Genomic DNA, 12,242 nt, shown 5'->3' with positions numbered 1-12,242 from the left:
GCTATTTTGCAGTGTAGATAACACCTCATTTTGCAAAATCCTAAACAATTTCTCACCTACCCAACTTCTCAGGCCCTTCGACATACATGGCCATAGTTATTCAGGCACCCAGCATGCCATAGCACAGAGTGTACCAGGGATGTGAGGAAATTCTTTGAATTTCAAACATATATGTTTACTGTGAAGGAATCTGCAGCTGGAGGGGGGAGCTGTGAGAATGCAACGCCAAGGAAATGTTTGCTGAAAGCATTTCAAAAATAACCAGAGCACGAAGCAAGGGACAAAACCAACATTTTGCTGGGAGTGCAAAGCAGAAACGAGGACTGTATTTAGGACCGTAGATGGGACTCTTCCAAATGGGTTTTGGATTGCCCCCTGCCCCTGGCTGGGGAAGGAGGAGTGGGCAGGGAAGAGCTCCAGCCTGCCCCGGCAGTGCCAGCTGGGCTCTGCGGGGCGGCCGCCCATCGCAGGCAGCCGGGCTGGGGCTGCAGCCTCTCTGCTGGCTGGAGCGGAGCTGACACTGGGGAGCTCCATCGCTTGCAGCCTCAGGAGCAAATTCTCCTCTCAGCCTGACAGCACGGTTGATTTTTTCCTGGCTCCTCCAGTGAGGCAGATTAGGCCCCAGAGCACCAATTTTGGGCTCTTTCTGCACGATATCCCTTGGAAAGGTGCCTTGCTGCCACTTTCTGGCATGCCAGCCTGGCCTACCGCTGTCTGAGGCTGGGCACATGGGCATGCGTTGGGAGAACGGTGTTTCAAAGACTGGCAAGGAGCTTCTTGCAGCTCCAGCCTTGCAGGTGCCTGAACTCCCCCTGCACCCCGGGCCCCCACCCCGCTGCGGGATGCATGGGAGCTCTGGTGTTCCCATCAGTTGGCGCTGCACCGTCCTCAGGGGAGCCGGCTGCGGACCACGGTATGCGGCCAGCAGCTATTGACTTATTTTTCCGTGCACGGCCGGGTAAGTAACCTTAATTAAAAACATGAAGCCCACAGTTTGTATCACATTCGCGATGTTAAACAAGCTCTGGAAATAGAAACCCTGTTTTCATTTAAGCTTTTCAACTGTGATCTAAGTAATAAAATATGGAGGGGGCGGGCGTGTGTGAGATTTACATGTGATGATTTGGGAGATCTCGCTGGTTTAGAGGCTTGTAAGGCGCCGCGGTGCCAACTGCTCCTGCCGCTGCCTCACCGCGCTTGGCAGCGCCTGCCCCGCACAGACTTTTGGTTTTTTCCAGAGCCGCTTTCCAAATGCTGATTTCTGCCCTCGGCTCTTGTTGCTGTGATTTATTCTGGGTGTGGGTGTGGGATCCGCCAGGCCCTCAGCAACCTGCTGCCCTGGCTGCCCGTGCCCTGCCTGACTCTGGGCGGGCAAGCAGGCAGGCGGGCAATGCACACCCCCACCGCTCCTGGGGACCACGGATGTCCTTGAGGACAGCCACGTACCCTGCAGGTGCAGACAGGGATCCCCTGAGCCTATGCCCAAGCAGCACCATCATCAGGAGTCACGGGGGAGGATTATCCTCGCCTTCCCAGTTCCTCCTGAGCCACCATGCAGGGAACGAGCATTCATCCCACCATGGCGGGCAGGCAGGAGGGGATGCTCTTCTGTGGGCACCTGCTCTACAGAGCAGGTAGTACCCTGCCAGTGCATGGGCTGACCCCGCAGGCTCCAGAGGCTGCCTCAGGCTGCAGGGCCCACAGACACCTGCTGTGCCCCATCCGTGCTTCCCCTCCGGAGCTGCGGGCCAGAGCCTGTGCCTGCCCTGCCAGAAGGTGCCAGAGGGGCTGGGAGAGGGGGAATGGCAAGACAACAGGGCAAATACTTGTATGAGGCTGCAAACGGTTGAGATCACCTTCCCATTCCTCTGGAGTGAGCAGGAGCCCTCAGGAGCTTGTTTTTGATCAAGCCTGTCACTTTCTCAGTCTCCTGTTGCTGTAAGGTAACAACACTTCCCAGGTCATAAACAGTTCAGCTGGGCATGGCAGTGACTGGAGCTGCGTGTTTTGCAGCAAGCCCCGACTAAGCGCGTTAGCACAGACTAACCGGAGGCGCTCGTCCCGCTGTGTCCCCGTATGTCCCCCTTGCCCCCCAAGCTCTTTCCGAGTGCTCTGGCCGGGGCATGTGCTGTGGGGGAGCCTCGAACAGGGCTTTGCCCAAAGGCAGAAGCACTCCCGCGGCCATTTACGCCCGTTTCTGTCCTTTGTTTTCTCGGCCGGGGGGGGGGGACTGGTAGCAAGTTGTTGGTGGGTTTTTTTCCCACCCTGGGGATAGCGATTTTTCCCCCTCAACGATGGAGCGTCTTCAGCCCATTGCCCTTCCCCAACCTCCCTCCTGGTTCCCTTCGGCAACCGGGGAAATTACAGCCGGGTGGGTGATCCCCGACGCCAGGGTGCCCCTCTTCCAGGGAGCCCCTTCCCCAGAGCGTGCGGCTGTGTGACGTCGCAGAGCGCGCCCGTGACGTCACGCGCCCGTGACGGAAGGGTGCAGGGAGGGGTGCAGGTCGCAGAAAGCACCCCGCGGCGGGGCAGAAACGGTGCGGCAGAGCCCGGGAGGGGGGACGCGGCGAGCGGGCGGGGGTGCCCGGGGACAGGAGCCGCCGCCGTGCCCCGCCGCGGACCGGAGCGGCCGCGGCCGCGCCCGCAGCAGGTACCTGCCCCCGCCGCGGCTCCGGGGCCGGGAAGGCGGCAGCCCCCCGTCCGCCTGTCCCCGCCGCTCCGGCGCCGGGGGGGCCGCGGGGACCCGCGTAGCCCCTCCGCGGTGGCCTCTCCGGCCCGGGAGGGCGGGAGGGGACGAGGCCAGGGTGTCGGAGAGGGGAAGGGATAGAGCCGGTAGCGGCTGTGCAGACGCAGGTCCTTTGGGGTCACGCTTGCGGGGACAAGGACGGGGACAAGGAGCCCGCGGGGAAGCGAGGTGCCGTGGGGGTGAGCGCACGGGGGGGGGGGGGGCCGCGCCGCGCACGTCCCGCCGGGCCCGCGGGCGCAGACGGCTGCTCCCCGTTCTCCCGCGGCGGTCACATAACGTCTGAATTACATCCTTGTAAATATTGACTGTGGCCATATTCTTCGTTTCTGCGCACAGTAACCGAAATGTTAAGCCCGGCGGAGCCGGGGCCGGGCTGCTGCGCCGCAGGGCGACGGGGGGTGCGGAGCGGCGGGGCAGGGGGAGCCGGGGGGGCCGGGGCACATCCGCGGGGGCGCGCCGGGGATGCTAAAGGGAGCGGGCTGTCTCCCGGCTTGGACTGCGGTCTTAATTTATAATCCTTGGCCGGGGGTGGGGGACGGGACGAAGCGACGACACGCAAGAGGAGACGGAGAAGGGTGGGGGGAGATGTTTCCTGGTCCGGATTTATTAAACGCCGGCGTTAATGAGCGGCGCGAGGCTGCGGCTGCCGCGCCGGCAGTGCCCCGCGCCCGCCCGACGGGGGTCTCTCCCGCGGGCAGCGTGACCCCAGCCGGTGTCTTCAGCCTCCTTCCCCGGGGCACCACCATCCCTCCCCCCCCCCCCCCCCCCCCGTGCACACCGGGGACTGCCCAGCCGCGCACCGCCGTCCCCTCGGCTGCCCCTCGCCGGGCTCCTACCGCCCCTCCCGCACCGCCCCCCGACGTCGCGCTGCCCGGGCGGGGCCCGTGCCCTTGCTGGGGTCCCCTCGCCGGCGGTGCCCACCCCCACGCCGCGCCCAGGGGATGGGGATCGGCGGTCCTGACGGTGTGAGTGGCTGCGGGGCGGCTGTGCCTCCGGGCGCCGGCTCTGCGCATTTGGTGGTCGTTAAAAACAATTCGTTTCCCTCCCCGTTTGGGGAGGGGGAAATCATTCCAGGGGAGGGGAGGGGAGGGGAAGGGAAAGGGGAAAAAGAAGGAGAGAGAGAGAGAGAGCGCGCAAGCGAGGGAGAAACACCAAACCCAATAGAAAACCCGCGCTCCGAACTATTGCGACACGGAGCGAGGAGCGCGGCGGAGGCTGGCGGCGAGGTGCCGAGACGCGGGAGCGGGCCGGGCCGAGGGGGCCGTGGGAGCGGGCCGGGCCGCGGGAGCGGGCCGGGGTTGGCGGGGGGGGGGGGGGGGGGGCCGTGGGAGCGGGCCGGGCCGTGGGAGGGGCGGGCTGCCCCCTCCCCCCCCCCGTGGGTGGGCAGGCGGCGCCCGGTGCCTCCGCGCTGCCCCCCCCGCCGGTCGCGCCGGGCGGGTCTCGGCGGTTCGGCGCGGCTGCCCGGTGACCGCTGCCGCCTCCCCGCAGCGCAGAGCGAGCCCCCGCATCTCGGAGCCGGCGGCCAGCCCGACGGCGGCCCCCAGCCCCGCACCATGAACACCATCGTCTTCAGCAAGCTCAGCGGCCAGGTGCTTTTCGAGGAGGACGCCAAGGAGAGGGAGCGGAGCGGCCGGCCCTACGTGGGGGTGGTGGAGGGGCCGCACCACGCCGAGGTGCTGCTCCCCGACAGCCCGTCCATCAAGGAGAGCCTCAGCCTGCGCAACCGGCGGACGGGGTATGCCGTGCGCTCGTCTCCGCGCCGCGCAGCGGCTCCGCGGGGCGGCCCTGCGTGCCGCTGCCGGCGCTCCCGGGCGCCGCGTAGCCGGTTTGGGGTTGCGAGACGGGTTTCTGGACGGGTCCTCCCCCACGCCCCCGGGGCCGTACGCTCGGGGACCCTCATTCCACAGCTACGGTGGGAAATTCCGGAGATAGGTGATGCAGAGGCGTCCGATTGGGCTGGAATGTGCCAGACAGAGCGCTCCTGTCCTGCGGTGTTTGACCTCGCCCTCTCTGCCTCCAAACGAAAACAACCTGGGGCTCGCCCGGTTTGGTCGGGCGCTTTGTGTAATTAAAGCCCCCCCAAAACAGAGGGGCAAGGCGGAACGCGTGAAACCTGGGGGACGGGGCGGCCGCGGGGCCGACCCCCGCCGGCGGTGCCGGGGCAGCCGGTTCGCGGCCGGGGCTGAGGCGGGCGGGCACTGCGCGGCCCCCAGCACTTGTTCCGCCGTCCCCGCTGGTTTGCAGCGCGCTGGGCGAACGGACGGGAAGGAGCTGCGTTGTCGGTGCGTTCCCTGGGATGGGACTTAAAACGGACTAGCGCGATGCCAGTCAAGGGCTGGGCAGGGTGATGTTAGGATCGGCTTTGCTAGGAAGGCAGCTGCGCGCTGAGCCATCTGCGGCTGATTTTTTTTTTTTTTTTTTTTTTTTTTGGTGCTGGAACAGGTGAAATAGGAGGTGATGAGAGGACGTGTTAGCTCCAGCGCGTTGTCAGCCGTAGCTCGAAGGGTTGTACCAGCGAGCGCGGACCAGACATTTCGGGTCAGCTTTACAAAGTAAAGACTTAGGAGCAGAGTCAGGAAGGCACCGAAACCGAGAAATCCCGAGGAGCTGTTTTTACTGCCGAATTTCCACCTTAACGATTGCATCAGCTCGTACTTTTATCGGCGGTGCTGAGTGGTAGGACTCAGGTTAGGTTTCATCGAAATGTTGCTAGCAGACGATCGCGGCGGAGCTGGGTTGCCAAGGGAGCCCTGGACGAGGCAGCGCCCGCGGCCGCTCGGCCCGGCCCGGCGCGGCTCGGCCTGGGCTCGGCTCGGCACGGCCCGGCTGGCCTGGGCCGGGCTGGGCTGGGCTGGGCTGGGCTCAGCTGAGCTCGGCTGAGCTCGGCTGCGCTGCGCTGGGCTGGGCTGGGCTGGGCTCGGCTCGGCTCGGCTCGTTTCGGCCGGGCCCGGCCCGGCTCGGCACGCCGCAGCTCGGCGCCGTGGCGCCCCCTGCCGCCGCCGCCGCCCGGAGCCTCCGCGCCGCCCCGCTGCCTGCCGGGCGCGCCGCCGGCCCCAGCCCGCCTCTGGGTTTTCCTTCTGGTTCCCCCGGCTTTGCTCACTCGCTTTTTATTTTCGACCGGCTTTTAACAAAGAAACACCTTTTCCTTCTTTTAGTTTTTTGTTTTCTCGGGGGGCCTGACTTTCACTCCCCCCGGTTTAACCCTTTTTTTCCCCGGCGGGCGCGGGGCTTCGGGGGCTGCCGGCGGCGTTGGGCAGCGGCACGCCGGCTCCCCCGGGAGCACTCCTCGCTGCCGGCTCCGAGCGGAGAAACGACCCGGGAGGTGCTCGGTGCCGCGGGTATCCCTGGCAGACATGACTGGCAGATAAACGGGGGCGGGGGGTCAGGCGCGGCTGGCCCCGGGGGCCGCCCGCCCCGCAGCCCTCTTCTCCCGCGGGCGCCGCGCTGGGGTGGGCGGCCGGGGCCGTGCGAGGCCGGCCCTGGCCTCTCTGTAAACTCACCGACCACACGCCTGGCAGATGCCGAGCACCGAGAGCATCGGGACACTCAGAGGCCGCACCGGCGGAGCCCCCCGTCCCGCTGGAATCCCCGCGGCGGGGCCGCCCGGGCCCCCGCAGCATCCCCGCGGCCAGCGCCCGGGGCCCCGAGCCGGCCCCCCTGGGTCCGCTCCCGCGGACCCTCCACCGGGAGTCCGGGGGAGCTGCGGGCACCGCCTCCTCCTGAGCAGCCGGCCCGGGGCGAGGGTCGCGGCCGTGGGAAGACCCCGGGCACCCCGCGAGGACGAGGTCCGGCTCCCCCCGGGCAGGGCCAGACCCGGGCAGGGTGCACCCCGGGGCTGGGGCAGCCCCCCTCCCCCCCCGGGCCGGGTCCCCCCCTGGAGCAGGCCGCGCATCCCTGCGCGCCTCCCGCACCCGCGGCGGCGGCGCCGGGGAGCTCGGCGCCGTGCCCGGGGCCGTGCCCGGGGCGGGGGGGGGGGGGGGCCGGGCAGGTGCCCGCCGCCCCCCTCAGCGCCCCTTCTCCGCGGCAGGGCGCGGCAGAGCGGCGGGAAGGTGCGGCACAAGCGGCAGGCGCTGCAGGACATGGCGCGGCCGCTCAAGCAGTGGCTCTACAAGCACCGCGACAACCCCTACCCCACCAAGACCGAGAAGATTCTGCTGGCCCTCGGCTCCCAGATGACCCTGGTGCAGGTAAGAGAACCCCTTACACCCCCCCCGCCCCCTACACCGCCGGCGGCTGCTCTGGGGCGTTTCATGGGCGGGAGGGACAGGGTCAGGGGCAGCACCAGCCAAAGCCCCTCTGTGAGCTGAGCAAGAGGCAGGGCCGGGCGCCGGGGGAGGCCAGGGCTCCTCCGCGCATCCTTCCCTCTGCCGTCCCTAGGGCTCCCCCTCCAGCAGGACTGTATCCCCCGAACACATCTGGGCTATCCCGGCTGGGGAGGCGCTGAAGGCAATCGGCAAAAGTGTGTGTGCTCTCCCTCCGAGGAAAAGGTGCCCCCGTCCTTTAATCTCGTTCATAAATAGAGTGGAAATATTTTTGCTTAGTCTTTAAACATCTTCAGGTTAAAAAAAAAATAATCGGTAGTGGGAGATTTCAGCACAGAAGAGGAATTGTAGAGGAAATCGTAGGGAGCCACTCTTTTCCCTTTTGACAGTGGGCGAGAATGGAAACGGTTGCATTGTTCTGATAATAACCGTCACCATCACCTGTTGCACAGACCTTAGTGTTACCACACATGCTGTGTGCGCTGGCTCAGCACGCAGGGACTGTGCTTCTCAGTCTTGCCAGAATTATCATTATAGTGTAATTAGACATGGGGAGTAATTGTTTTGCTCTCAGGTAAAACTCCTCTGAAATGACTGGCAGCTGTGTTGCAGTAAGAGGTATAAAGTTGGCTGTGAACGTTTATAAATCTTATTGCTTTGTTCTCTTTGCCATCTGGCACTCTATTGAAATATGTGGTTAAATGCTATCGGTTGCTGAGTGATGCTATCTCAGGTCTGGATGCTGCAAAGATTTATGCATTGTGAATAATCCAATTTCCTTACTGCAAGCTACTGCTAGGTGCATAAAATGAAACACATGTGTTTGCAGGATTGGGTCCTCAGCGCTCTGCCTAACCACATTATGCGTCACTTTGCAAAGGACATGAAGATATCAAAATAACATGAAGTATTAGGAAAAGGAGGTGGTAATTCAGCATTATTATTTTGAGTGCTCCTTCAAAAAAGCCTGTGCTGTGAACTTCGATCCTAGTAATGGCGAAATGGGAAACTTTTACGCTTTAGTACCTCTCTGTGAAACTTGCACTAGAACAAACACGATAGCTTTGACAAAAATAATATTAATGTCTCAGAAAATGCCAGTTATAACTGGAAGATATAGTTAAAACAACTTCTCTTGCTTTCAAAAAATACACATGAAAGGTTTGCTCAGACTTTTAAGAATATGATTACATAAACACTGTCCATTCAATGCCATAATTCAATAGGAGTAGCTTATTGGACTGTGGCTTTTAGAATATTCCTTTATTTTTACATGAGGTTTAAAACGTACATCCAGAATACATGTTGGGAGACTTTCACAGTAATGACATCTTCAGGAGTTCTTCTGTTCTTTTATAAATGCCTCAGAATGAACAGGCAAGGGAAAAAAACCCGGTGCTTTTTTGCAGTATTTCTCTCGTGGCAGCTTTGATAAATCCTGATAGGGATATGCTGTGTTAGCCTCTCTAAAAGCATCAGGTGAGCCATGGCCACTACTCCACAGAGTTTTACGATCTACGTAAGGTGTAGAATTAAATTAAAAAGAAACACGGAGGGCTACATTTATCTGTTAGTGACTCTAGTGGATTTACGCTGAAGCTGAATTTGACCAGCCTCATTTCTATGAACTGTAATGTTTGAAAGAGCTGTGCAAACCAGCACATCTATCTTCATTTACAGAAGCACACCATCAAAAAGAAACCCCAGATGTTTCTTCCATCATATGGGTGCAGTGCTCTTTTAATCCAGGAATACGATAGCGTCTGTACGAGAGGTAAATACATCTGTGTGGCACCAGCAGTAATTCCTGAGCCTGGAAGAACAAAACAACACACACCCCACATCTACTTTTCGGATGCCCAGGAAGAACAAGACTGTAATCCAGATCGAAATTCTTGTTCTCTGAGAATGAGAGAGAAGGCGCCAGGCTGTGATCTCAGTCACGCCGGGTACATCTGAAATAGCTTCCCCGAAGGCTGTGCTCTTTCAGCTGAGTGCTGTAACCAAGGGCAGGCTCGGGACTGGGCTTCGGTGTCTGTTGGAAAGCTTTGCTTCTGTCCCAGGAGGGGCACTTTGCAAAAGCATCAGCCAGGGTCTCCTGTGATTGCTTTTCTAATCTAGTAACACCAGACGTCGTCGGAGAACCAGGAATCGGCGTATGATGTTTTCTCCGGGTTACACGCCTTCACGTTTGCTGACCTTTCTCATATTTCCTACTCTTCTTCCGTTTCTCGGTGCTGTGCCGTGGTGTTTGCTCTTGGTGGGAGCGGATACTTGCCCCCACAGCTTTCCACTCCTGTGGAGGCTGTTGTCTGCTGACAGCTGCTACCTCGTCCCAGCATCCCTCGTGTGCTGACGCCTTGTTGTTGGAAGCCCTAGGGAAGGCAAAAGATACTGTTGAAAATCCCTTTGAGTTTCCGCCAAAATGCTGTTTAGGGAATGAATGGTTGGGGGTTTTTGTTTTTCACCTGACTGCTGACCTTGGAAAAGGTCTTCAGCAGCTGCCTGGAAGATGATGTTGGTCACAGTAATACTGATAATACAGCTGTAACTCTTCTCCACATGCTTTTCTTTCATCTAATGAACCTTATTCCAGTATGTATATGACATATACATACTATCTAGCCACAGGAGCTTTTGCAGGACTGCGGCACAGATAAAACCGATCCTTCTGTGAGACAAGGAGGTGAAGATCCAGCCCTGTTTTCTACTGTTACTATTAGGACAGTATCTGCATGTCAAATCTTCCACAACTTTATTTTCATTAGCTTTGCTATCACCAAGTTGGCTGGTTTTAAATTAATTTATTCTACCTCACTAATACTTTGGCTTAACCCCCTGTTCCTGGGTGCAGTGGGACAGCAAGGGGACTGTTCCAGCTGCATGTCCGACAGCACTGCAGAAGGAAAGTCAAACTCTTTCAAGGAGGTAGGATTTCGCAGGAATCATAAATCATCTTGTTCCTTAATAAGTAGTAGTAAAACCTGGGGCAAATTCTGGGCTGTCTTATTCCTGAGCAGGCCAACAAGGTCTTTGGGAGTCCTCAAGGCAAATGTTACTACAGCTTTTAGTGGAACAGTCCAAAGTCTTCTACTTTCCCCACTGCCAAAGCAGGAAACAAAAAAAGCAATGTAGTTTGAAAAGGCATTTTATGTTTTACTCCAATTAGATTCCAATTCAGAATCCAATAATTTGTCCTATTAATATGCTACATTTTCATTTGTATTATTACCACAGTGCTTGATTTATTTCATTTAAATTTTGGTTTAGATGTTCTTGTGAAATAAAAAAGAAAAATGGCTGTATATTCCTTCCAGAAAGAAACATGAATGGCCATATTGTTGAGGAGAAGTTTTTTGCAATACTAGGATTATTATACTGGTCATGTGCTGCTATGGATTTAATAGTATTCAGATTCATAGAGGCATATCTGGATTACTGGAGGAGGATAATCACTTGATTTCTGTTCCTTTTCTGAAACTTTGGCCACTCTTAAGCAGTGAAGCAGAACAAATTACAATAAAATTGAAGAGTCTCTTCAGAAGTAAAGCCAGAGGGTCAATATTTCATGATGCCGATATAAGTACCTGATGCTCTTTGGGAATGACTGAGCTGCTGTAAAATACGAATGCTGGAAAGCATATCTATTATCGTTCTCCTTGGATTTTGTTGTTTTACTTCTTGAAGGGCTACATGATTGTTACTTTCCAAGAATAGTGAGTTTCATCATGTGTTTTTTCAAGATACTTAATTCTTTGGGAGGTTTCTGAGACACAGATTTTCCCACTGGCTTGTATGGAAATCATTGTTTTGGGTTTTTTTATTGTTTTTGGAGGTCGCGGTAGTGTAACTTGGGACCATGGTAAAGGATGGATGGCTTTTGGCAGCTTTGGTTGTTTCTTTTTGTAATAGCTTAAGTAAGTGTGGTGCAAACAGGCGCTTGTAGTGGGTGGGACCTACAGCAGTAGGCATGCAACTTTTTGAAGACCACATGGATACACAAGGAAACATTAGGGATGGCTGAAATTAGTGACAAAACTGTCCTTGGCCTTAAGGGAGCCAGGAACAGCCCGTAATACCTCAGGCGGTGGCCGGAGTTGAGGGTGAGCGTGTTGTCTGGTACAGCCTGTGGCCATGCAGCCTCTTCCAGTCCACAATCCTGGAGGTTGTCCAAGACTGAAGAGTGGGAGAGACATTGAATCTCGATGTCTTAAGCAATCAGGGTTTTCCAACAACGTATACCAGTGCCCAAGAGCAGGAAAGCACCCAGAGATACCACACCATAGATCTAGCCTAAAAATCTCTTAAGTGGATTTGCCTAACTTTCTTCAGCTTAATGGGCCTCATTGTAATTGCATTTTGGATACGAGTTTCTGGAGTGAGTTTGCTGCTTTGTGCTTTAGCAGAAAGCTTCTCTTGTAAATGCTGACTTGAGGTTCTTTCATAATGATCAAATACTACTATCTCCTCCTCTCATAGCAGAAGACTTAAAATATGACTCATCTTTTCATATTGATATGCAGAAAGTAAAGCGTTGGTATGGGGAGAATGAGCCCAAAATAAACCATGAGTGCCATGCAAAAATCACTCCTGCTAAATTTAATTGCTTTTTTGTATGAGTCACACTAATACTACCCTATCTTTCTTTTCTGTACATGCCACTTCACTGATGAATTATTTCAGTACGTAATGAAATGGAGCATAATGAAATCTTTCTCGTGAGAGGTTGGAAAGCTGTCAGTTTTGTAAGATGCTGCAGTAACTGCTGTAATACTCAGTGGGACCCTGGATTGACCCATCTCTATCGTTACATACTTGATCTCAGAGTTATAGTAAATCATGCAGCAGCCAGGTGACTGCCGCTTCAGCTGAGCAGTCTGGAGTGAGTTTGTTAACGGCATTAGGAAGTGGATGGATTCCAGCCCACCCTTTCTGGTTTACTATAATGATTGCTGTGTCAATATGATGAATATAAACAAGTAGCCTTGGAAGAGAATGAAAATTACTTGTTCTTCTCTGCCAGCCACAGTTTTGGTCTTCTAACCTGTCATAGTAAACTACATAGTTCATAAAGGTATGTGTTTGGCCTCTGAGCGCTGATCCAGGGCTCACTGTATTTTCGGTGGAAGCCTGTTTCATGTAAACGTGATTTTAAGTAAAATCAAAGTGACAGGCTTAAGGCGCCACAGCTAAGTTCTGGGTGTGACTCTGAACTGAAGTTTTGCTTTTCCTTT

The 12,242-nt window shown here is 56.8% G+C and overlaps 1 protein-coding gene across 5 annotated transcripts in view; it reads left to right on the top strand.

Moving 5' to 3' along the window:
* The first annotated feature begins 2,604 nt into the window (after window positions 1-2,604).
* Window positions 2,605-12,242, top strand: part of MKX (mohawk homeobox) — a 49,354-nt gene continuing 39,716 nt past the window's right edge. For 2 of the 5 annotated variants that reach the window (XM_049798363.1, XM_049798368.1), the window contains exons 1-2: window positions 4,213-4,481; window positions 6,774-6,933. In XM_049798363.1, the coding sequence (XP_049654320.1) occupies window positions 4,300-4,481; window positions 6,774-6,933 (342 nt within the window). In that variant the 5' untranslated portion in view covers window positions 4,213-4,299. Of the gene's footprint in view, window positions 2,651-3,893; window positions 3,973-4,212; window positions 4,482-6,773; window positions 6,934-12,242 lie in introns of those variants that run through there. The other 3 variants (XM_049798367.1, XM_049798364.1, XM_049798366.1) reach the window with 3 other exon arrangements.

This window comes from Accipiter gentilis, chromosome 4 (assembly GCF_929443795.1).
Source record: "Accipiter gentilis chromosome 4, bAccGen1.1, whole genome shotgun sequence".
NCBI lineage: Eukaryota > Metazoa > Chordata > Aves > Accipitriformes > Accipitridae > Astur > Astur gentilis.
Note: the sequence above shows the minus strand (reverse complement) of the source record. Positions and strands in the feature narration are given on the sequence as shown.